Source organism: Fusarium vanettenii (assembly GCF_000151355.1).
Source record: "Fusarium vanettenii 77-13-4 chromosome 13 genomic scaffold NECHAsca_76_chr13_2_0, whole genome shotgun sequence".
Classification (NCBI taxonomy): Eukaryota; Fungi; Ascomycota; class Sordariomycetes; order Hypocreales; family Nectriaceae; genus Fusarium; species Fusarium vanettenii.
In genome coordinates, this window is record NW_003315813.1 from 43,150 (window position 1) to 67,601 (window position 24,452).

At 51.0% G+C, this 24,452-nt stretch overlaps 9 protein-coding genes across 9 annotated transcripts; 4 read left to right on the forward strand and 5 right to left on the reverse strand.

Moving 5' to 3' along the window:
• Positions 1 to 1,310: 1,310 nt before the first annotated feature.
• NECHADRAFT_88015 (uncharacterized protein) lies at positions 1,311 to 4,173 on the forward strand (the record flags this gene model as incomplete). The annotated part of the gene is made up of 4 exons (XM_003040182.1): positions 1,311 to 1,874; positions 1,927 to 3,745; positions 3,932 to 3,971; positions 4,065 to 4,173. 4 exons carry the CDS (start codon positions 1,311 to 1,313, stop codon positions 4,171 to 4,173), a joined length of 2,532 nt encoding a protein of 843 aa, XP_003040228.1.
• A 276-nt stretch (positions 4,174 to 4,449) lies between these two features.
• NECHADRAFT_102188 (uncharacterized protein) lies at positions 4,450 to 5,534 on the reverse strand (the record flags this gene model as incomplete). The annotated part of the gene is made up of 2 exons (XM_003040191.1): positions 4,450 to 5,406; positions 5,523 to 5,534. The coding sequence occupies 2 exons, from the start codon at positions 5,532 to 5,534 to the stop codon at positions 4,450 to 4,452; spliced, it is 969 nt and encodes a 322-aa protein (XP_003040237.1).
• Positions 5,535 to 6,402: 868 nt separating this feature from the next.
• On the reverse strand, positions 6,403 to 8,272 carry NECHADRAFT_88017 (uncharacterized protein; the record flags this gene model as incomplete). Its single annotated transcript, XM_003040192.1, has 3 exons — positions 6,403 to 6,473; positions 6,540 to 8,081; positions 8,218 to 8,272. The coding sequence occupies 3 exons, from the start codon at positions 8,270 to 8,272 to the stop codon at positions 6,403 to 6,405; spliced, it is 1,668 nt and encodes a 555-aa protein (XP_003040238.1).
• A 544-nt stretch (positions 8,273 to 8,816) lies between these two features.
• Positions 8,817 to 10,274, forward strand: NECHADRAFT_88018 (uncharacterized protein; the record flags this gene model as incomplete). The annotated part of the gene is made up of 5 exons (XM_003040183.1): positions 8,817 to 9,180; positions 9,247 to 9,738; positions 9,791 to 9,922; positions 9,986 to 10,106; positions 10,172 to 10,274. 5 exons carry the CDS (start codon positions 8,817 to 8,819, stop codon positions 10,272 to 10,274), a joined length of 1,212 nt encoding a protein of 403 aa, XP_003040229.1.
• A 501-nt stretch (positions 10,275 to 10,775) lies between these two features.
• On the reverse strand, positions 10,776 to 11,790 carry NECHADRAFT_102189 (uncharacterized protein; the record flags this gene model as incomplete). The annotated part of the gene is made up of 2 exons (XM_003040193.1): positions 10,776 to 11,025; positions 11,078 to 11,790. The coding sequence occupies 2 exons, from the start codon at positions 11,788 to 11,790 to the stop codon at positions 10,776 to 10,778; spliced, it is 963 nt and encodes a 320-aa protein (XP_003040239.1).
• Positions 11,791 to 13,350: 1,560 nt separating this feature from the next.
• NECHADRAFT_54453 (uncharacterized protein) lies at positions 13,351 to 14,586 on the reverse strand (the record flags this gene model as incomplete). The annotated part of the gene is made up of 4 exons (XM_003040194.1): positions 13,351 to 13,691; positions 13,731 to 13,998; positions 14,070 to 14,448; positions 14,513 to 14,586. 4 exons carry the CDS (start codon positions 14,584 to 14,586, stop codon positions 13,351 to 13,353), a joined length of 1,062 nt encoding a protein of 353 aa, XP_003040240.1.
• Positions 14,587 to 15,262: 676 nt separating this feature from the next.
• NECHADRAFT_88021 (uncharacterized protein) lies at positions 15,263 to 16,897 on the forward strand (the record flags this gene model as incomplete). The annotated part of the gene is made up of 4 exons (XM_003040184.1): positions 15,263 to 15,500; positions 15,571 to 15,982; positions 16,207 to 16,532; positions 16,596 to 16,897. The coding sequence occupies 4 exons, from the start codon at positions 15,263 to 15,265 to the stop codon at positions 16,895 to 16,897; spliced, it is 1,278 nt and encodes a 425-aa protein (XP_003040230.1).
• Positions 16,898 to 17,009: 112 nt separating this feature from the next.
• Positions 17,010 to 18,359, reverse strand: NECHADRAFT_88022 (uncharacterized protein; the record flags this gene model as incomplete). Its single annotated transcript, XM_003040195.1, has 5 exons — positions 17,010 to 17,415; positions 17,476 to 17,619; positions 17,721 to 17,852; positions 17,936 to 18,074; positions 18,131 to 18,359. The coding sequence occupies 5 exons, from the start codon at positions 18,357 to 18,359 to the stop codon at positions 17,010 to 17,012; spliced, it is 1,050 nt and encodes a 349-aa protein (XP_003040241.1).
• Positions 18,360 to 19,378: 1,019 nt separating this feature from the next.
• Positions 19,379 to 21,707, forward strand: NECHADRAFT_88023 (uncharacterized protein; the record flags this gene model as incomplete). The annotated part of the gene is made up of 6 exons (XM_003040185.1): positions 19,379 to 19,417; positions 19,478 to 19,570; positions 19,836 to 20,098; positions 20,144 to 20,796; positions 20,847 to 21,391; positions 21,666 to 21,707. 6 exons carry the CDS (start codon positions 19,379 to 19,381, stop codon positions 21,705 to 21,707), a joined length of 1,635 nt encoding a protein of 544 aa, XP_003040231.1.
• Positions 21,708 to 24,452: the final 2,745 nt, after the last annotated feature.

The window sequence follows — 24,452 nt, forward strand, 5'->3', positions numbered from 1 at the left end:
GACAATGTCGCATACGGCTGAGATGTGGGCTCCATGACGAGGAAACCAGGTTTGTCAAGTAGGCTGACCCGAAATGCAGCGCTGTCTCAGATTCTATACCATACCTGCAACTGGGGGAAAACCAATCTACCTAAAAATAAGTCTTGCAAATCATTATTTACATTAAATCCAATTTTCCAAGTTCGGTTGATCATGTCGAGGTTCATGGGTAATTAATTATGTCATCTTCTCAATTGGAGTTGGTCGTGAAGTCGTCGCACCTTCTCCATGTAATAAGTCTAGGCCCTCAAGCCTCATGTGCAAAATTGAACCTCTTCGACCAAGCCATCCAGGTTTACTTTGCTGTTACTTGATCTCTCAACCTGTCTCTGTCATCAAGTACATTGTTCTTAACCTCGGAGAATCATGGCCACTGCTGACTATGCTCCAGATCTACTCTCCCCCGACGCTCGACAAGGCCAGTATGACCAGCACTGAGCCATCCCAACCTTCTGAAACGCGCCGAGATGCGTATTTCAACGCCCTTGAGGCTGGGAGACGCTTAGTTGCGCAGCTTCACGCGAATACAGCTCCCCCTCCCGTTCACCCCCCCATTACCACGAACTACCGGGTCCGTTACGATGAGTTCACACAAACGCCGCGACAGTTACTTGGAAAGCCAGCATACACTGTCATAGCTCGCGAGAAGCTCGGTACCAAGAGGCTATCGTGGTGTGAAGTTTATAGCCTACACAACAACCCGACAGACTATGTCACCTTGACTAAGTCTGACGCCCATAGCGGGCTTCTCGTCATCAACGAGCTGCAGCGGTCGCGCGACACCTCCATAATCGGTACTGAGTCTCGAATGTCAGAGTTGCTATGGCACTCGTATATGGAAGACGCTACCAACCAGGGCAAGCCACCGTCCTCGATTCGATGGATTTGGGTTGATACCGTTGTCAACCACGAGACGAAGATCGTGGCCTAGGAGGCCTTTCATCGATCCACCCCTGACAAGAAAGCCCACACTAGAGATGGGATGTAAGGGGCGCGATTAGTTTCAATCATCTTCATGGAGCAGGTTGTATCAGATCACAAACCTTGTGGAAAGAAAAGAGAGCAACGATGCCGTCCCATTCGTTACCTTTATCACCCATACCTAGCCTCTTAGCCTCAACAAGTAATCATCTGTATAGACTTACCCTGGGGGTCAGCTTTCGGTAAAATCAATTATCCGAAACGCCCGTAATGTCAAGGTCAGGTGGTTAGGCTCACACTTCTCTATTTAGCCACGAACCGAACCTAAGTTATTTACCAAAGTGACAGCTATGGAGATTAATCTGCCCGAACCCCCATCAGAAACATACCAGAGTAACCTCGACTGTGATGGTACCCCCTCTGATAATCCCGTGACTAGTTGCGACCCCGCCGAGTCAAACCTATCACCACCAGCCTCCAGCCGTCAGCCATTCTTGAGCGTACGATCATGCGTGACATGTCGTCGTCGGAAGGTCAAATGCGACAAGGCAATCCCGTGCGCCAACTGCGCGAGGCATGGGTCTAAGTGTGTGTTTCCACCTCCTGGTCGAGCCCGGCCGAAACCGCGCGCTCGAGCTGCCGAGCGTATCCTCCAGAGAGGTCCAGGAGGCAGACCCGTATCCGACCAGACAGCGGCCTTCGTTTCAAAAGAATGCCCAACTTTGAGCCAGTCGGATATACAGTTTCGACTCGATGAGGGTGTTGTGGCCAAAGAGCAGTGGATTGATCGATGGTGGTCCATCGGAGAGAGGCTGCCCAAACGACTCTACATGTTCGACGCGAAGCCAGGAGATGATGCTGAAGAAGAGGCCAACTGCGAGTATACTTTACGTCTAGTGGAGCTAAGAGAACTGGTATGCAAAGTCCCCCCAGAAGGCACATTTCCAGTACTAATATTATCAGCAGCTTCACAAGGCCGACGAGGTTATCGCTAGCGACAGGGAAATCACAATTGATTCTGATGCTCGCAATTTAGATCCGGCCAAACGGTTTTTAGATGACTTTATGACTCCTCCCAGTACCCATACTTTGGCTTTTTGCTCTACCTCACCCGACTGGAACCTCGGCAGTCAGCACCCTTCTCCGTCACAGATACCATTTTACTGGCAGACATTTGTTGAAAACGTCAATCCCTTGGTAAAACTCTTCCACATCCCGACGTTGAGCAAGACAATCCGGAGCATTCAAGGTAGGGTCCGTTCGCTCAGCCCACCCGAGGAAGCCTTGATCTTCGCCATCTACTTCGCTGCTGTAGGTTCCATGGCTTTGAAAGAAGTATGTTTACCCCCTGCCATTCTTCTTTCGACATCGACTGATATAGAGCAGGTGCGGGACCTTTTGGGTCAAGAGAAGGAGACCCTGATCAATCAATATCGCTGTGCTACTGAGCAGGCACTTGCAAGAGCAGAGTTCATGACATCTACGGACCTGATGACACTACAAGCCTTTGTGTTGTATATTTATTCTGCAAGGCAATACGTGCAACTACGGTTGACCTTGAATCTCACTGCACTCGCTGTGCGCATAGCCCAAGGCATCGGTGTACATCTGGGTCCCAACTCTCAAGAGTCACCCTTCGACTTGGAGACACGACGAAGACTGTGGCTATGCCTCTGGATCCTAGACTTGAAGACGGCTCTAGATTTGGGTACCAACTGGCTGATAGCTGACGACTGTATCAATGGCGGACTTCCGCAAAATATCAACGACTCTGACCTTGATCCCGCGTCCATGGGGCATCCAACTTCAAGGACAGGCATGACCGACATGACCCATATGCTGGTCAAGTATGAGATTGGCTTGCTCTTGAAGGAGTTGATACGCGGGCAGGGGCAAAAGGGCGCTGAACTCTCCAATGAAGAGGGGATGGAAGAATTGGTGGCAAAGCGCAAAGTGCAGATTCAAGAGCGTTACCTTCAGCACTGCTCAGATAACGGCTTGGAGTGGCTTACGGCCACTAATGCAAAGCTGTTCCTTGCCGCGACATCTCTGCTCATCTACCACCCTGTCTTATCCTCCAAGTTGCGGTTCTCCGTCTCGAATGACGTTCGAGACCATCTAGTAGCAGCGTGTGTTGAGACTATCGAGTGCTTGCACGTGTTGGAGACGATGTCGCCGCCTCATCGCCGAGGCTGGATTTTCGGCACTTATTTACATTGGCATGCAACCGCCTTCATATTGGAAAGCTTGTATCTGAGGCGTTACAAGGCAGACGTTGCTCGACGGTCTTGGAATGCCTTGGGACTCGTATCAAGTCTCTGTACCACAAGCCTTGGAGACCTTAGGACCCGTGGGCCATGGTCTGCACTCGCAAAACTTGTCGAGAGGGGAAAACGAATACACGAGGCCAGCCTAGTCTTGGATGCCCAGGGATCCAATAACAAGAGCCGAGTCGTACCGTCAGCCACCCCCATCGAGGTGGACGTTGAGCTTCCTTACCAAGTCGAGACCGGTTCGAATCTGTCAAATATTAGAGGTTCCATCAGTAGCATGAGACACGAGCTACACTCTATCCCCGATGGCTTCTTGGAAACACCCAACCCCGCAATGTCATTCGAGACATCATCTATCAGACCCAGCTTCCCAGATTTCAACGAGCAGTTTACAACTGGCGGCAGTCACTCAATCAGCGAGTTTACTGATAATCTGCCGATATCAGAAGGTGCCTTTTCAACGAACCCTGTATTCTCAGGATTGTGGCTTACAGAGAACCAACCTGGTCAGGGTACGTCCTGGGATGCGAGCCAGGCGCTAACCGAAGCATCAGTTGATAACGCAACGGAATACTGGGCAGTGTGGGATAGCTTGAATGATGACATTGAGATGTGACATGACCTATGACTCGTCTGGCGTCACAGAAGGATTCTAGCATGGATGTAAGAGGGTCTATCAAATGTGTTTTTTGTTATAGTTGAAGCCCGGGATAGCTTTGAAAGGACGTATTTGGCAGGGTAAGTGACAATTCGTGGAGTATTATTGGGAACATATATTTTCTTTGTATGTACAATCTTCGTTCTCTGTGCTCTTCGGCAACTCGTTACCAGATTCAAAAAGAACCCTACCACACTATTGATCATCTCCAAGCCAGCACCTTACGCAGTTCTCTTCAAGTGTCTCTTGGCAATCTTGTCGACCAACTCTCAAATCGGGTGATGGTTCGGAAAAGACAGAGTCCGTGACAGACATAGTTTGTCCCTTGACCATTGGAGCAGTAGCCAGTACATACCAAGCTAACTTGGTGTTGGTGTCGATGATGGGGCAGACACACTGCACCGCACATGCATGGCACTGATACCTTCGAGGTGATGTGGGAAGACGCTCTCAGACCTTTACCTCTGGGGGCCGATTGTGGCCTGTGTGCAAGTGTACGTTGAAAAAGAGTTCCTTTGTATTCCAAACAGACGGAGCGTGACTGAAGACCGACCACACTCATTGTCGAATTCGGTCGCCCCCAGCCGGGCCGTTACCTCCAGCAGCCTTTGCGATAGCCTCGGCATTTTTCTGATATTTGTAGACAGTCCAATCAAAGACGTAATCGTATTGAAAGCCCTCTCGGACAAAGAGATCCCGGAAGATCTTTCGCAGATAGCTATAATCAGGCTTGTCGTCGAAACGAAGAGACCGGCAGTAATTGAGATAGATGGCGAATTCATTGGGCAGGCCACGACACAGGACTTCGGTTGGCGTCGTCATCTTCTTCTCCATGATGCGATCATACTTTTGCTTTTTGGTTGCTGCCTTTAAACCTTGCCAAGGCAGGGAGCCGCGAGTAAAGTACAGAATGATGTAACCGAGAGATTCCATATCATCCCTCCGTGACTGTTCAACGCCGAGATGGGTGTTGATGGATGCATAGCGCGCGGTCCCGGTGAGGTTTTTATTCTCGCGGTATGGGATATGGAAATGGGTTTTTGGGTCGCGATACTTCTTGGCTAAGCCAAAGTCGATGGCGTTGACCTGATTTCCTCGCTTGCCGATGCCCATCAGAAAGTTATCTGGTTTGATGTCCCGATGAATGAAGGACTTGGCATGGATATATTCGACCCGAGAAATCAACTGATCGACAAGGAGAAGAACGGTTTTGAGTGAAAACTTGCGGTTGCAAAAGTTGAAGAGATCTTCCAAACTCGGTCCGAGAAGGTCGTAGACCATGGCATTATAGTCGCTTTCGGTGCCATACCATCGCACAAATGGTATTCCCACACCGCCGGCAAGTGACTTGTAAACACGTGCCTCGTATTCGAGCTGTGGGTGTTTGGCCTTGACGCTTTCGAGCTTGATTGCGATCTCCTCGCCTGAGATGATGTTGGTGCCGAGATATACATCGCCGAAAGATCCGCCACCGATCTTGCGGCCGATGCGATATTTGTTGCCGACGCGTAGATCCTGTGGAATGGTCAGTCGATGCGATGCAGATGAAAGTACGGCATGCGAAAGCTCATCGGCATAGAGACAAGGCCCCAAGATGGGTTTAGATGAGAGAAGATCAAGGCGATACATACCACAGTCGACATTGTACCGAGAGTTGGGCTTCTTCCTTGGCTGAAGAGTAGCTCTGCTATCCTTGGGTTGTCTTGTCTTGTCTTGTCGCGTCTCGTCTCGTCTTACGACAGGTAGAGGAACGGCCGCCTTGAAGCCAAACCTAGCAAAGACAGGAAAGGGTAGGCACGGTGCGATGCCATAGAGCATAAACATAGGACCCGTCGCAAGTAGGCGGTTTATGTAGTGCCAGAATGTCGCAGGGTTTGGGTTTTGACAGAGCGTTTCCTCGGTGCTCGCCCCGCTCGGTGCTCGGCCTTCGGCTTTGGACAGGGGTCAGAGGTTGGTGAGAGGCTCCGAGTCTTGATGACCGAGGTCACATGACCGTGGCAAGGTTCACAGAACCAGGGATCTGTCATCAACAAGGAAGCCATGGACTTTGTGCTGGATGCTTATCGTCCGGATATAATGTCGGCCGCCTTCTCCCCCTTTCAGTCTGAACCTCCACACCCGGGCATGCATCCTGTCCACATTCACGTCCCCGCTCAGGGACGATGGAATCATCTATGAGAAAGCACTGCGTGCTCACGGGGTCAAGACGAGACTGGACGTGTACCCTGGCCTTCCCCACGCGTTTGACGGCATGTTTCGGGAACTCGAGATCTCGCGAAAGTGCATGTCAGATACCTTGATGGGGATTGGCTGGCTCATGGGCAAGGAGGTTGATAGCAAACTGTGTGAGGATGTGGTGGAAGAGTCGTATATCGCTACGCCTTCTGTCTGGCCGATTCGAGATGGAGGATAGGCTCATTACACATGCTCAATAGTTCTAAGAAATAGGAGATATTTCATCGTGTCACATAGCATTTGTGTGACTAGACTACCTACTATAGATGTGCTATATCAAACTCCCGCCTTCATCTCATAGCGGATACAACCATAGTCCACCGCTCCTCCCACGCCCTCATTATCATCTATTGTTCGTTAGCACTACGAAAATCATCTTTAACCGACACAACCCGATATGGTAAGGTACTCACTGCAATACTTCCAGAGGTCAGAGAAAACAAGTCGGCAGTCGGGTGAGTACTTGTGGTAGAATGCCTCCGGGTGCCAGAGCTTCTGCTTGTTGTCGGGTAAAACTCTGCAGCCCTCGATCCAGGAGATGGAGTAACGAAACCCAACACCGTGCTCCTTCTCCCACTGGTCAAACATGCCTATCTTCTTGGACTCGTCTGTGTCCCACTCGGCAGGGGCAATGTCTCGGTGGCAGGCAGACCAGGCTGAATCCCATACCGACGACTCGCTCACGTCAATGTGGCCGATAAAGTCAGCCGGGTTGTTGCACTTGAAGTTGCTAGCCTGCGGCGGGACCGGCGTAGCATCCGTCTTGGAGGGCTCGGCGGGCTTGGATGAAGTAGACGTAGGCTTGGTAAAGGGCTTGATCTTGTATGAGTACGTGCCGCACTCGGCGTCGATCTTGCCCTTCTCCGGGACCCTGAATGGGTCGCTGATGGCACATTGTCCAATAATCTCGGCCATGGCTCCATTGCAGTTGTCAAGACACTGTCCGCCGCCTGAGCCCGTCCATACAAACTCAAAGGCCCATCCGTCACACTCGACGTCCCGTCGGACGATAGACCTCTTCTGCTCTTCCCTGCCGCCGCTAGGGATCTCAATAGAGAGCTCTTTGTCCTTATCCTTGTTCACCTCGCTGCAAAAGTCGACAACGGTCCGCACAAGGCACATGGAGTCTATTTGGGCTTCGTCGCCCTCGCACTCGGCCTCGACATTGCCAATGGAATCAAACGAGATTCCGAGTTCGTCGTACCATGCCTCAAAAAAGTCGAGTGACGATTGATCAGGATCCCCAGACTCGGCAGGCCACTCTTCCTCGGGATCGCCAAACTCATTGTCGGCTTGGCCTTGTACGTCGACAACAGTCGTTGTGGTGCTCTGCTCGCCTGTCGCGCAAGACGTGGCGTACGAGCATTCACCATAGACGGTGGAACTGTATCCCGACCCAACCGAGATGAACGACACGGTCCGAGTACACTCTGGCGGTTTCGTGAGAGTGCATCTAGAAGACTTGGCTGTTGAAGGATCCGGCTTGTCAGGGCCGGGCGTGGGGGGGCCAGGCGGAGGAGGTGGTGGGTTCGGGTCTGGGATGCCGAACGGGATCCAAGACCAACCTCCTGGGAAGATGATGATGATGAGGCCGTCATCCCTAGTAGTCGTCCTTGTCTCGGTAGCAGTTTCGTACTCGGTATACCTAGTTGGACTGTAGGTGATGACCCCACTGTCCGTTCCAGTTACGGTAACAAGGCCCGGCCCTTCAGAGCTTGTCGTCTTTGGCGGGTCGGAGGGGGATGGGGGTTGAACCGGCGGGTCGACGGAGCCTGATGGCAGAGGCGGGATTGTTGGGGGAGCATCTGGACTTGATGATTTTGGAGGAAGGAGAGGAGTTTGGGGAGTGTCAGAGTCCGAGGCACTGATAGTTGGAGGAATTGGAGGCTCCTTGAGGGGTGATAAGCCGGCACCTGGAAGGTGGCTCGGCAGTTTATCAGAGCCAGAGTGGACAACTAGATAACAGAACGAAACATGAGTAAACTAGAAGAGGGAGTCTTCAAGATTAACCACTTGAACTGGCCATCCTCGGCCAGCAATTGCAACGCCAGCAACCTTGACCGCGTGAAGGTATCACCAATCAAGAAATACCGCGCGCGCAGCTAACTCGACAACGCCCAACCCTCAGGTCATCAGACTGTTGCATCTTTAATTTACAAAAAGTTCCTCAAAGGGCTCTGGAGGTAATTGGTGACCACGGAGCCAAAAGACTTTTTGTCAGCTTTGTTCTCCCCATGTGGAAACATCTCGCGCACGACCCTTGCATCTTGGGCACGAAAGTTCCATCTCTTGTCGCGCATATATGCCCTGACTAGGAGCTCAGGGTTTGTTCCGGGCAGTGTCACCGGACAAGGTGGCTGTGTATATTTGCGTGTTTGACACAACAACACGCCATGATGTCTGAATGCCGGATTTCAATCTATCCTTCTTCTCTGGACCCCCTGTCCTTGCCGTCGCTTACGGTGGCAGTGGGTCATGTCACTGCAGGGAACACCTCCCCGTCTGTGACTTCATGTTCCGGACGTCAGTCTTTCAGTATGCGTCCCTATATAATACCAAGCTGGTTGTTTCCTTCATCTATCTGCACTTCTCCATCTTGTCTTCCTCAAACACAGCCCTTGCATTTCACTCTTTGACTGGCATATGCACATACTTTCTTGCTCAGTTCCTCCAGTCACCCGTTCTGCAAGATGCGTCCGCAGGGTCTAGCCGGGCTCATCGCCGGCCTCTTGACAGGACTTGGCCATGCTGAAGACCCCCCAACCACAACCCCAACTCAAACTCCGCCGCCAGACCTGGGCATCTGGAAGCTCGATGTCAGCTGTGCGCCATACTACACCGACATCGAGAGGGCCTACGGTGACGTGAGTAAAATGGTAGCCAAGACTGTCAAGGATCTTGAGATTGTTCTGGAAAAGCGCCCTGGTAAAAAACCCATCAAGAACCAGAAGACATGGGATCGCATTGGTAGAGCCATGGGTCCCATGTTTGGATTCGTCCCCGATCCCAACAAGGTTGAGACCTTTCAGGACAACTACTGGAAGGACCTTTGGTGTAAGTCGAGCAGTCAACTGCACTCCATGGCCACCTCGAGCACTTGACTGACGGCCGGTCTGCTAGACGTCTATGACCGAATGAACAGGGCTTTCCAGGGGGATCAGACTTTGAAGGTCGGTTATGGCAGTAGACAGCCTACCATCCTGTGCAGCGATGATCGGTGGGAGTGGAAAGACATAGACGCCGAGGATCCCTTACTCCCAGGCACGGGAAAGAAGCTGAAGGACCGGCCCGAGTCAACATCCCAGGGAGTGCAGTGGGCCGGGGCCTATTACTGGGATGGGCGACTGTGGTGGCGCAGCGGACCACGAAACATTCCTTCAGCCTGTACACCAGACACTATGGGATACACTAAGACCAACTTGGACATGATACAGCTTTGCGATGAAATTCTCAAGGACGGCAAGGCTATGAAGGGATCCGCAGTCCTGGCATCTGGCTCACTCATAGGCCAGAAGCTGGACCAGTGGAGCCACACCCTGCCCAACATTCTCTTCCACGAGTTTTCTCACTGGTTTGGAGCCGATGGGAGAGGTCTGGCAACCAACAGACACAGTGAGTTGCCCCCCCTTGCTTCCCTGATATATACAGCTGACCTGTTCAAAAGTCCTTGACCAAAATGCCGTCGACAAGGACGGCAGGTGGCTTTACAGGGACGCAAGTGGTACATATTCATCACACAAACACTTATTGAGCAAGGCGGAGCGTGACAACCAAGGGTTGACGAGGGTTACTACCTGTGAGTTGAAACTCAACCGCCACCACCATCCAGGGAGGGATTTGCAACTTACATGACGGATAGACAAATTTAATAACATCCTCAACCTCGCTACAAACTTCAATTCCAAGAAGGCTGCCCAGAGGGCCGGGCCAGACAAGTGCCTCTTCAACGCCGACTCGTACAACGTTTTCGGCACAATGATGTAAGCACGACTTCTTCTCTTATTCTCCCTGCTCCTCTTTCCAACAACTAATGCCCTTTCCGCAGGTATCTAGACGACTACGATTGGTCTACTGGGAAGGCAGAATCTATTGAAAAGCATAACAAACCTCCTGCAGTTCCGACATCGACTGCAACTAAGATACCGTAGAAACTCAAAAAAGATTGAGACTCTTGGCAAAGGGGACATAGCCAGATTCATGCCTGGCCAATGACTGCTCTGGATTCAAGAAGGGCATAAAGGCTGCCTCTGTCTGTATACTCTCTATGGTTGGTTTCTTTTGGGGCACTAGGCCTATTAACGTGCATAGCGGAGTAAAAGTCCACGTTGCCAAGAGTCTTAATCTTTCAAGTTTCTACGGTACAGGCTTTTGATATTAGTAGTGTACTCAGGTGCTAGGTTAAGAGTGTCATGTGATGCTGCCAGAGCCGGGACTACAAGGATTATGTGTTCATACAACCGTGTCAACGACAGCTATTCGTGTGCCAACTGTGAGGCTTTGGCCATTCTCAAGATGTTGTTTGAGACTGGTATCATCATTACTAACCAGCTGGCCACAACGTTGGGGGAGGATCGGTGGGGCCTATCGGAAGCCTCATCCCCGACTCGATGGGTTGGCAGCCGCTATTCTGGTGTCCGTCCTTGGAGCTCTTACTTGTAATCCTGGTTATGATACCATATCGCGACCTGTGTCATGCGCAGGAACAAAAACACCTGGCTCAGGTCAAAAGCCGGCGCGGCGTGTTGGATCACGTCCACATCATAATCGATTCCAACGTTGGGCACCTCAACTTCCAAGAGCCATAGACAAGGAGCAGGGTGGAGCAAAACATCGATGATGGCGTAGATGATGTACTCAATGTTTGAGGGAAAGACGCGTCTGTTTGCCCACCAGAAGACGCTTGTTAGAATGTTAGCTTTGCTCACAAGATGGATAGGAGGAGTGAACTCACGCCGTGCGTATGCCATACAGTGCACACACATATGCAGCCAAGGAAAAGAAGAATCTGCGCGCCTCGGCGTTTCTGTGCGTCATCATCTGGTAGGTGCTCCGAACAATGAAGAAGGCCGCTGTTGCGTACGGCCAGAACTTGAGGACAAGATTCCATTCGTCCGAGTCCGATGATCTGTCGTTGTTCAGGATAGTCATGATGCTGTATGCAGCTGAGCCGCTGGAGAGCGAGCCTACAGCCTGAGTGACAAACTGGCATATCCAGAGCATCAGGAGAAGAACCCACTCGGGTTGATCAAGGCCGGCGGACTGGCGACAGGTTTTGAGATTGGTCCCGCCTTCAAGAGAACCTGGTTGCCAATCATCTGGCTCATCTGTGGCATTGGGATTCGCGAGATGGTATTCTTTGCATGTGTGTTCTCCCGTGTAACCCAAAGCAAGAAGTAGGTAGCAGATGGCCGAAGTGAGCGTGGCGATGAAAGGGAAAATGTGGAAGCGGCGTTTGCTCCTCTTGCTCCAGGGGATTTTGTTGAAAGATATAAGGGCAGCTGTCGCCATTATAGCGAATGCAGTCCATTCAGCAGCCTCCCTAGCTGTTCCATCGTTCAATCGTGTCGTTATGGCTGAGAACCAGCCGTTTTGGCGTTTGGCTTGATCCTCATCTAGAGCGATGATGATGTGCTCTCGAAGCTCGTCTACATTGAATTCGGACATTGTAATAGATGTTATTTGAGAATGACTGGACAGAATAACCGGGCTTATAATGAAAACTGATGCTGTCACTGTTACTGACGATGGTGTTGAGCTGGAGGATGAATGGATAACAGGCGATTCTCGGCATCTTATGTTCAGGCTGTGTGGCGGAAAAAGGCCCGGGCCGGTATTGTCTAGTCCAAGTCCGCCCAACTCAGCCCCATCCTCATTGCCGTTCTTGCCGGGTATCCAATCCTATCTCATGCCTTTGGACCAGGTCGCAAGAGACCTAAAGCCAGTTGGTTTGGCAAGTTAATGGCCGATACACACAAGATTCGTCTGAGAGCAAGGTATCGGCGTACTATTTAGATGACTTTTTTGCGGTGAAACTTTGTGACCTGTTCAAGGGCCAACGCCAAGTTGTCGCGAGGCTTGGCCCTCCTCAAATCTCGACGGCTAAGACCATCAGGGTCAGAGCCCAGCAGGCCCCAGAAGGCTATGCTGGCGCTAGGGCGTGGCGGTGATGTGTGTTGGTTCTGCCATTACCCGTTGGAGGTATGCAGCCCGAGATTGTAAGCCTAGCCTACTCCAGGGGGGAACCAGCACATAGGCTTTCGACAATAAACCCAAGTTTCCTTATTTTGGATAACTCTCTCTAGAAGCTTAGTGACCAAAAAACACGAAAATGTCATCTTTTTTAATATGAGAAACTTGATATAAGTACGCCATGTTCCACCTAAATAGGTATCCAAAAAGATTCTGTTTGGGCGGCCCTCCGACTCGTCCTACCATACTCCTTGGCCTTAGATGGAGCAGCGGCCTTGTTGGTACCTGCTATCGCCGCCTAACGCCCACCAGCCCTTGACGCGCCCCCTCTACACCATACCGGAACGCGTCAAATTCGTTGTGAGCAAGACATGGCACCAGCGAGTCAATCGAGCCCCAGCGACGATGGCGCGATTGATCTTCAGTCCCATGTAACCCCCAAACGACTGCGGCGCAACCAGAGCATGATAAGAGGGTTTGGCATTGACAGTGATGTGCCCTTCCCAATATTCGAGCACAATTCCTGAAGGAGCTCTTCTATCAGTTCGACCAAGAATTAGCACTTCAAATACCTTGGAGTGGCATCACTAGAGATCTATAGAAGACCTTCGAGTCTAAGGCGGATATCATCAAGGCGGAGCTGGGCAGCGCCCCAACGACAATACACATCAGCTTTGATCTCGAAACATGACCGAATCGTCTTGCGATAATAGTAGTTTTTGCATCTTCATCGACAAATCCGGGAACCAGCAATCCAGGCTGTTCGCTCTACGCCGTCAGCTAGGTGTATTCACAGTGGTGGAGAATCTTGCCGAGACACTGTTCGAATCGTTCAACTATGGGATATCAGAGGACAGGTTGGCACTGTCATCTCTGACAACGTGACCGCGAACGATATCTGTCTCTCTTACTTCTACCGGCAGATCGACCCTTCGACCCAGCCTGCTGATATCAAGGCCCGTCGCATACGTTTGAACATTGGATACAAAATGTGCATCTCCCAAACTATCACGGTTTACTCCCGTCTCTCTGTATTTATAGTGAGGCGTTTTCGGGTTCAGGGGGCTCCAGATCAGGGTACCGGGTGGTGTGGGCGAATTCAGTTGTCTTTTCCCTGTAGACGCAGTGGCGGTTGACATTGCTGTTAACTTGCAGCGTGAAAAGATCTGTCCTGGAATACTGGCCAACAGGATCGACAATATTCTTTGCCAGGTAGATTTCGTTAAAGTCCAACTCGGCATAGATGAGACCTTCGAAGGAGGGACTGGGAGCCTTGGCAATTGTGCGGCCGTCGGGGGCGATGACCTCGGTGAATCCGCCGCCCGTGACAGCGGTGTGACATTCGTCGTCAGGTAGCTCGACACCGCCCTCGTGTACTGTCTGCCCCTCCTCGATGAGACCGTTGGCAATTAGACCTTTTTCAGATTGGGTGTGGGAAGCAAGGAGGACGAAGGCGCCACCCTCGATGGCGTAGGTGTGAGTAGCCATGGTGCAGGCCTCAACCGAGTTGAAGAAGGGCATCTTTCCAACGAGAGGGAATAGATTCGGCCATGATGCAACATGGATCTGCTCCTGCTGAAAGTAGCTATGGTACTTGAGAAGTGGCTGGAGGTGTTCAAAGCACTGCAGCCCACCGACGCGACCGAGGGGTGTCTGAATCACATTGGTGGTGCAGTCACCAGACTGTGGATAATGTTGTCAGCGAAAGGCCAATGTTTCCGGCATAATAATAGAAACATATGGGGGTTTCATACAGCGTCGCCAAAGAGGATGCGTTCATAGCTCGTAGGCTTAAACTTGCGGCGGTGCAGCAGGATCTGGCCATCGGGTCCAATAAAGCTTTGAGCCATGTATAGGCTGCCCTTTTCGCGCTCCGCAATACCCAACACGACGACAGTCATCTTCGCACGGCGTGCGGCAAGGCGGATCTGTCCCATGTGCTTGGAATCGACGCTTACGGAGTTGCGAAAGTACTTCCTTATGTATTCATTGCACGTCTTTTGCGCGTGAGCGTAAATGAAGTTCGGATAGCCGGGAATCCAGAGCTCGGGAAAGGCGACCAGCTCAGCGCCGTTGGCACCGGCCTCGGCTATGAGAGCACAGGTCTTCTCAACAGCCGCCTCGACATTGAACCTGCAACTCGGTTGATGGTAGGCTATATCCTGCATCAGAATCAGACCTTGCATCATGAACGCACCAGCAGGGCTCTGCCTGAACAACTGCCACCTTGATGGGGTGGTTAGGATCATTGTCGACAACAGACTCGGCCATGTTCGATCTCAAGGTGTCTAAACTGCACAGTAATGGGGTGAAAAAGAATAGCTGAGTCGATGGAAGATTAGATAGATAATATCGTTGGGTCATGTAAAGTAAACGATGCCTCGGCGATGCTTTGCAACACTTTATACCGAGCGACAGATTCTAATGCTGGAACCTGCCGCTGTAGTTTCCAGTTCCCGTCCAGCTGGAACGATAACAGGCGGATTTACACTGGACACCGCTTCCCCTTTCTCAATACTGCGCTCGCAACGTCCAGTAGCTCATGCTCCTTTCCTATTGGGGAGTTGAGTTGATCTTCCGTAAATCAAATTCCGGAGGTTATCGGTGGGGCCCTTTAGGGGCTGCGATAACGAAGGTGATTAGATTTCCCACATTAGTTGGTCATTCCGATTGGCCCTCATCAGCTCTTGGATGCCAAGTTAGTTATCTCTTATCCTCTCTTATCCCATGTTAGCGGCTGGTCACTGTGTAGATACGCAAGCTCGGCTTCGAAACTGGACAACGGTGGCGTTCATGTTACGCATCAAGCCTTGGTACATGAGACGAGTATTCTACAAACCTCCCCGCCTCAAGTATTAAAGGTGTGGCAGTTACTGACCAAAATGAACATCAGCCAACCCGCTACTACTTTCCTCAGCATCTCCTTTTCTGCTGACGATACCTCACCATGGACGACTTCACCTCAATCAAGGAAGCAAAGGCAGATGCACGCGTTGAGCCTGCTTCCTCTTCCGACATTGACGTTGGACAATCCACTCCAACGCTGCACGCATCAGCTCCTCCGTCATGGGCTCGATACCTCCCCGGCCCGTCCCCGACATACCGGTTCAAAGGGCTGTCCAGGTCCCTGTCTCGCATCGGGGTGACCGCTTGCGGTTGCATGATCTTTCTCCTGTCCGGCTATAGTTAGTGCCTTTATTGTGTCTATTGACCCTCCACCAGTCTTGAACTGCCGCTGACAGCAACTTGCCGTAGATGTCGCCCTCATGGGTGGTGTTTCATCTTTGCCGCAATACCTCCAAGTTGTTGGCCTCACGGACGGATCTCGCAAAACTGAGCTTCTCATTGGCACAATCAATGCCATGTACTGGATTGGAGTCATCTTCGGCGCTCTCGGCGTGGGATGGCTTTCAGATACCATTGGCCGGCGCCGCGCTCTTGTGGTTTGCCTCCTGTATGCCACTATCATCATTCCCATCTTTGCATCTCTGCAGGGCTTTGCCTGGGGTCTCGCGCTTAGACTGCTGAACGGTGTTGCTGTCGGCGCCATCGACTCAGTCGGCCTTAACTGGACTGCCGAAACAGCTGATCATAAGCGCCGTGGTCTAGCCATTGGCACCGAGCTTGTCTTTGCCCCTACCGCTGCGAGTATTGCCTTTTTCATGGTGTATGCTCTGCCTCAGCACTCGAGCTCCGACTTCGTCTGGCGCTTTCCCTTGGCCTTCCAGCTGATCTTCGTGGCCATGATCTCCTGTGCTGTCTGCTTCCTTCCCGAGTCACCCCGTTGGCTTGTCAAAGCTGGTTACATAGAAGCGGCACGGGACGTCCTTATTTCTCTCAAACCTGGAGCACGTTTACTGCGAAAGACCAGCTGCACACCCACCGTCGCAGTCTGTCAGCCTTTTTCGTCCAATTCTCGACTCAGATCATGGTTGGTGTCGGCTTGGTGTCAGCCTATGGCATCCTGCTGTTCGAGACTGGCGGCTTTGCTCCAGATCTGGCAGCGTTGCTCACTGGTGGTGCCATTGCCACACAGGCTCTCTTTGGCATCCCCGGGGCGTTTCTCGCCGACAAGATGGGCCGCCGCCGTGCCATGTGGGTGGGAGCCTTGATCAGTGCCGTCATCCTTCTACTGATCGGAGTTTGTGGCTATTTCGTGGACAAGCACGCCGAGATGAACCCTGACCTCGCAAAGACGTACGGACTGGTTATCATCTGTCTGGTATATATCTACTGCGTCTCTTTTGGCTTCACCTGGCGTAAGTACCTCCGTCTTTCAGTACCCCACTCCCTTTCTCGTGTCCCGGAACTTGATACTGACTTGCTTGTTGGGTATGACAGTTTGGGTGCCCTTCACCTACCCCTCCGAGATCTTCCCGGCACGGTCCCGCACACGCGGGAGTTCAATTGGTATTGCCGGGTTCGCGACATCATCGTTCCTAGTCAACATGATTGGCCCGACCATGTTCTCTGCAATAGGTTATGGGTCGTTGTTCTTGATCTGTGGTTTGGCTTTCATTGTCACATTTGTGACATTCTTCTTCATGCCAGAAACCGCAGGGAAAACACTGGAGGAGATTGATGGCTTGTTTGATTAACAAGTCGGCCAAGTGTGCTCTACCTTGAGTGCCTATGAAGGAGTTGTTGGGTGGGAGTCGAGTAGGTAGTTGAGCTGAATACGTACAGATACAGCATCAGTCGCCCATGCTAGCTGCCCAGAATGTGGCTGAGTTCACGGGAGAGATGCCCCATGCAAAGGCAATCTTCTTGATGTTGTCATGGACCTTTCGAGCGTATCCCGACCACGGCATGATCCACCTTAATGTGTCAATGATGATCTTGAAGCCACGGATGGAGCTATGGTAGCTTGCAAGGTGGGGATGCTCGAGAAGGACGAGATGAACCAGTGCACCAGTGAAAGCCGAGTGAATGACCATGAAGTCCATCACTCTGTTATCGAAATGCTGCCTGTATTTCTTCAACAGCGACGATATGGATTTTGCCGACTCTCGGCAGTAGTAATGCGATGTACTCGCCGCGGTGCCGCCAGCCTTGAGTGACGGCCGGTGGAGTTGGATCAGTCCGCTGTGGAAACAAAGGCTAAACGGATTGGTAAGTCTGCTTAAATGGTAGGGAACTGGGCTCTGCTTGAATTCTTACTGGAAAGAGAGGAAACTCGGATGAAAGTCCTGGCCTTTGGATACTTGGCGCATCGATTGAGGCAGGGAGTTAAACCAAGTCATAAAGGTTACGTGTCCCTTGGATATGGCATCATCTTTTGATAAAGGATTCGAAAAGGAGTAGCTAGAAACGTCAGCATCAGGTTCCAAGTTGAGAGAGGGTACCCAAACATTTCCGCAAGACAGGCATCTTGAAGATTGGCAAACTCGATATGGCAGGCATACACCAATTCTAGAGAAAGCTCTCTCTCCATGAAGGGGATCCCTGGATCGTTCTTCAAGTCCTCCAATAGGCTTGTTTCCGAGATATCGATTCTTGTAATGAATGTTGCTCGCCCCTCGAGTATTGCCAGACGTCTTCATTTATGTTAGCAGGCTAGAAACTCAGCTTTTCCTCACCGCATAGTGCCGTGGACCGTTATGATGGTCAGGGACTGTACCTATCCATCCAAAGGCAAGCATGGAATAGTGCTCGCCGTGCTCGTTCCCCTTCCGTTCCCATGGCCAACCGATCATCCAAATGCAGTCTCGAGGTTCGCACGTGGAGACCGATCCTTTTAGCCATGCCACACGCAATGCCTATTTGCTGCTTAGTGATCTTTGATCAGCCAAGCTCAGTGCGGGTGCTGACCTACCAGTAAAAATGGTTGCCGACTCAATTTTTCCTTGAAAGGTTGCAAGATATCCTCGAAGAAGGAATGCGCGGATGTTGGAGAGGCAGACGTGGTCGACTTCACGACCAAGCAGAGACGTGAAGTGTTCCAGGTAGTACTGTAGAGCAAAACAGGTCTTGTCCTCAGAACTTAGCATTGCCCCCGCCTCTTGGAAGAGATAGCCCAGAGACAAGGCCATGCAGGTGACCATATTGAGCCCATCATTCCTTCCAACGGCGGTTGGTATTGGCCCCAGGCCGAAGACAGGCAAATGGCAATGAACGCTGGTCCAGAAAGAAGCAAGAGCAGCTTCATCCTGTTTTATCGGAAGACGCGTCAAGGACACCACCGGAATATCTTCAAGCCCCCACATCTGCGTACAAGAGGCTGACCATGTGCCGCAGAACAGAACATACGGATTGCCAAGCCGGATTTACAGGCAAAGGCTTGTCGTCAATAGGAGAATTTCCTATTGTCCACGCCACGTTCAATTTGGGCAGCCGCCAGTCCTAACGACGAAACCTAATAAGTGATGAACTTATTGAACACTCAGCTAAGAACCGCATCCGTAGCCGATGTGACACCTCACCTCACCGGAACAATAGGCAGAAGGACCTGTCATTGACACACTGAAACAACTTTGCTTCTAGTTGTAGTTTCAACTCCTCTATTGACCAGACGCTCAAGCTTTGCACAATATTGCCTTGCATCAGTGATTCTTCTCTGGCCAAGGTCTTGCATGAACCGCATTCCCCGCCTGTCAGCCCTACGTGCTACGCTAATGCAAGCACTCAAAGAAACGTGGGGTAATAATGCACACACTCACATGAAGCACCTCAATAATTATTGACGTGTATTAAAAGCTTCACCTACGCTTTGTCGACAATAGGATGCAACCTACAACTGCTGAGACTCACCGCCATTTGTGAGTCATGGTGGTATGGATGTCTCAGGCTGCAAATGCCGTTGGGCTTTCCACCTCAAAGACATGCTTCGCCTCCCTTTCCCGATCTTTTCCCTCCCTCGCCTTGGCATCTCCCTCAGTCCCCTTCACCGTGGTCCTTTACTTTGATCTCATACTCCTCTCTTCTTCCTTGCAAAACCCTACCACAATGTGTCGCTCCAACACCCAACATGAGTGCGAGGGCGTCCCTGTCATCCCTTCGCAAAGGACTATACACCCGTTTCGACTAGAGATGCCCCAACGCGAAGCTTCAGATGCTACGCCACATGGCATTACATGAGTTAAACAAACGCTCATGTACCCAGGTCAGTTTGTCGCCGGTCCACAAACTTACGAGACAAGAATGGCTAATATTTTGAATGCAGAAAGAATTCCCCAGTTTACTCCAAGCCATCAACTGTTACTTTCCAGATTCTGATTACCCCACCCACGTGTACCCTCGTGTGCAGGCTCAAATGGTCTGTCTATTTGATTGTCTTGTCGCCCGCGGTGTAGTCAAGTCCATTCGGCTTGACTCTGGTGGGTGGACTGCCAAATGGCCTTCTTGGACAAAGAATTGGCTGGAACTTGATTGGGATGGCGATGTCACGCTTACAGTCATCCCAAAAACCAATGAAACTAACAAGCAATCTCCTGGCCTCAATTCATTTCAGGCAGTTATCGAAGCCCTTCCTGCTCCGCCGCTTCGCCTCCCCCCTAAAACTCATGAGGTTCGCACTCCAGAGCAATCCACGGTCCTTCATCTCTGTGCTCATACATCCCAGTTGCAACCTGGTCAATGAGTCCAGAGATGTGGATATGCCAGATGCTCCAGAAGTCATGACCATTGATGACATCCCCAGACAGACTTTCAGCCATGTTCCAGGCTTCAATCTGAATATGGTTGACCAATCTCAAGGCTCCATCACCTCCTTCAATCCCTCCATCATCAATTACTCTGGTCCTGTCCCCCACTCTTCATCTCGCAGTGTCATTCCATCATCCACGTCATTTAATCTGATATTCACTAGGTTTCCCTAAACCACTGTGAGCTCATGCACATCGTTCAATCCGCTTTTCGTCCCTGCCGGCCTTAATGAGTCTCGTTTCGCTTCGGTCAGTGTCGCCGAAGGACCGACGTTCCAGCCAGGTTACTCTCAGGCTCAGCAGCTACCATCGTGCCAGTTCTCATCATCTCAACAATTGAACGACAACTTTCATCCAGCATTTCGGCTAGCTAATGCCCAGACCTTGCCTAGGGATTATGCTACGGCTCCCTTGGTGTCTCAAGCAATGCTGCCAACCTCGTGTTCAGGAGTGTCGACAGGCAGTATTAGCCACATAGTACCGCCCCGTGTTCAAAATTGCTCAGTACAGACCCCAATACTTCAAGACACGATTCAGCAGTCTGCCTTGGTTCAACTGCCGCCAGCCCACCCGCTCATTCCGGCCCAGCAGCAATACGTCGCTCACCCACCACAGCTTCCACCTCAGCAACACGTCCTCCCTCAGCAGCTGACTCAACAACTGACTCAAAAACAGCTTGCTCAACAACAGACGCCTGGTTCTCTGACAGACACGCCCTCGCTGACCTCGTGGAATCCCACCATCATTTGCTTCAAGGAACCTGAGTGGTCAAATACTCAAACAGTCATTGCCGGCTCCGCAGGCGATGGTTCATACTGTCCAACAGCTTTGAGCAATGGTAACGACTGTCATCATACTGCCCTAGCATCGCTCATAAATCTCGCCAAGTCGCGCCGGCTGTCCGCCTCACTCAGATCACCGAAGTGGAGGAGTCCCCCCAGGAACCTGTCCATGAGCAGGCGCTGATACCAACAACGCCTCTTCATATTTACCGACCCCTAACTCCGGCGGCTACCCCTGCGCCTCCCTCACGAGCCGATCGAGTAGAAACGTGGCGACGGGAAGTCACCCCCCTTCGGCTGTTCGACCCTGTGAAAGCCAAGCCTAAGTTCTATGTTCTGATATCCTCGGCCAAGGATATCAAGACTCAAATCAAAGAGGCGCACGGGCCGGCGATGTTGGTGAATCTGAATCAGGCGATCTTGGCGATTCAGGAGATGCGACGAAAGGTTAACAGGGACTTGTCGCCCACGTTCTACTCAGTACTGGCCAATACTCTTGTCAAGCCGGCTATTGGTGAAGCCAGTATCCTGAAAGGAAAGCTGGACAGAGTCCAGAGTGAAATTCTGGCAGAAAAAGGCAGACTGGTTAGCGAAAGTCTTGGGGAGGGGAAGTGGCATGGTCGCCATTATGACGGGGCAAGTTCTGTTGATGTGAGACGAGAGGCGAGAAAGAATTGTTCCTTTGCTTCGCTATTACGATGATGATGCAGACACTCATTTGGAAATGATGGTATACGTAGAACATTTCATCCATAATTGCATGTCTTCTAAGTCGATGGTCAGTGATGGCCGTTTTATTCCTTCAATGGGTTCAGTATAGTCTGATCGCGAGCGCTGTGATACCGTGACCGTCTTTTCGAAATGGCAATGATCAACCCTCCGTCATTGTTCTAGAAGCGAGATAACTTCTGTACACATCAGCCAGATGGTGGCCTACGGTGTCCTTCAGCTTAGATTGCGGATATAGGACAAAATCTTTGTCTGCACATTTCAAGTTAATGTTGAAGCGCTTTATTATGTAAGGTTTTTTAATATCGTCATGTATTGTTAGCTGCCTCTTACTATTATGGATAATGGTCGTTTTAAAGACACCATTGATGACAACAGTAGGAAAATACACAATCAGAACCGCCAGGTTGTGAAATGTGAACACTCCAATGCTCCAAGATTCGCGTTCTTGTCAGTACCTAGACATTGTAATATGTTACGAGACAGATCCGACGCGGTAGAAAGGAAGTAGGTGGCATCAATGCCTACCCTAACGGAACATAGCTCGACAGTAGATATTGGGTGACGATGGATCTGCTCTTTAAAATTAGGTATCAGTGACAACAATAGTAACACATTCAGCGGAGGATACTAGTTGACTAAGCATAACTCGTGGTTGTCTCGCGATAAAGGGAGAAGATTGATGATGAAACAGCATCTACGAATTTTCACACCACGGACTTATCGACCCTCGATCCGAGAGATGAAACTCACATTAGGGTGCTGAGAGGCAAGCATATAACTTCACCTGTCTGCAACACTCAGAAAGCACAATCAATTTGCTGGCAAGCCTGGGTTGAGAACTGGGAATGTTGTTTTATTTCAACTTGAATAGACTCAATGGTCTCGAAAACGACGGTCATATGTGACCAGTGCCTCTGACGGGGATCAACGTCAAAGCATGCAAGCCATTCACGTCTTAGTTAACCAAAAAACACCGACGGCCCTCGATCCGGCACCTCTGGATTCCTTATTTCCCTCAACACCGACGTTTCTCAATCCCAATATCTTCCTACCCATGCCCTCTCGATCCTGCTTTTCTCAACTCTACCAACTTATATCTTACATACCCTCGTCTACCGAAAAGAAAGACCCCGGCAAGCAAACACTGTTTTAGATAACCCTCGGAAACCTTTGAGCAGGACCCTTTGAATAGTCCCCCAACAAAATGACGTTTGCTTTTCAATCTTCCTAGGGCTGATTTCGTCCGGTGGCCTGAATCCTCGGAATTCTTGAAACTCACTGTCACCATGATGTAAAAGCTACAACGCCCAGCCGGAAGGGGCTGGGTGATCCGAAGCATTTGATGGCGCACAGATATTACAGCCTGCTATCAAACACCCCCATAGAACGATGGAACTGCCCCCAACCACAGCTGTGATGACCAACACCTCGCCTTACAGACGGGCGATATTCGACCGCGGGGTCTGGAGTTCGGAATGAGCAGCTATTGGTGACAATCTGGTGTTTGAGCTCCTTGCCTACCGTGATTCGCTTATGGACCCTTCGGCAGTCTCATCTCTGCCTTGCTTGCGATTCTTCTCCCGGGCTGTCGTCGTTACCGCCATCTGGATTTGCCAAACTTGATGGAATTGGCTGCAGGGAAGTATTCCACGAGATTGGGTCTGGTGACACATTCGGCGCTGGGGTGAAATCAAGGCTCCCAGCGTGTTGTTACTGTCACCACGCCCTCCGTGCTCCAAGCCCGAGAGGGAGCCCTGCTGAGGTTCAGTTGAGCACGGTAGTTCTGGATTTATAAACGAGAAAATATATCCATCTTGGGCACATCGTCTGCAGCATGCAAGACCTTGCGCCTACCTACTTGATGTCAGGCTCCGTCTGGTGGTACGCTGAGATGCACAGCGCGTGCTGCGCCGCATCCGGGCGCATCCTGTCCAGGTGGTAGCGATGAAGGGTTCATCCAGCCAGCGCAGGCGCTCACTGAAGAGTAGCCCGACTTTGCAGGCGCCTCTGAAGCGGAGACGGCGTTGAAGCCGCCATCCACACACCTCCAGTCCATCTCCCCAAAACTGTTACCATCCTGTGCCAGATTCGAGTTCCCCGCAGACGACGGCTTGACGATCCCCTAAGCGATCGTTAGCGAATGGGGGTGTCAGCGGCGGTACGTACAGGATATTTGCCAAGAGATTTTTGCCGTGTTTGCCTTTCTTTATCCTGCGATGAAACCTCTAACTATGCATCCCCACCAATCGGTAATCAAATCAGGCTAGCAGCATACTGTAACTATTCCACCCCGAGGATACTACGTAAACGGCGAATGTCAATGAAGATCTCTAGCTCATGTGATGGCTTTCGTTGCCAGGAAAGAATCCCTGCTCAATAATGAAGACATATTCAGGTAAGCCCGATCGAAAGCGATCTCGGTCTTTGCACTGGCCTGTTGATATCATGGAGCCACGGCCACTACGTCGATATTAGTTGATAACTAGTCCAAGGCAGCCAAAGGCCGCCCTCAAGAGACAAGATCAATAGACACACTGGACAAATGGAAGGTGGAATGGTTCGGTTGCTGCTAAGGGGCCCATGCAGCCTCAAGTTTCTTAGACACTGCGATTATACAGACTACTCTACTCTACCTGCAGGACCCCAGGCAATGCACGAAGGTGAAGGGCTTTCAAGTACGTAAGTGCAACGACGGAGTGTGGGCTATGCTTACCATTATGCATACCTTTTTTGTGGAAAACCCCTAACGATCTTATCAATCGATACTACCTACGTAGATCCGATGTTTTTATCGTCTGAGCGGCGAGCATATTCAACAATTGCTGCGCCAAATCCCTACAATCAACAGGAGGCAGGGTCAGAAGTACGTCTTTCTTATAGGCATAGCGGCAACGCATTTTTCGAATGTCAAACCTTCCAAGAGACTAGAGAATGCGCCATACTTCAGGTTAAGAGAAATGACTGCGTGCTTTTTACACTA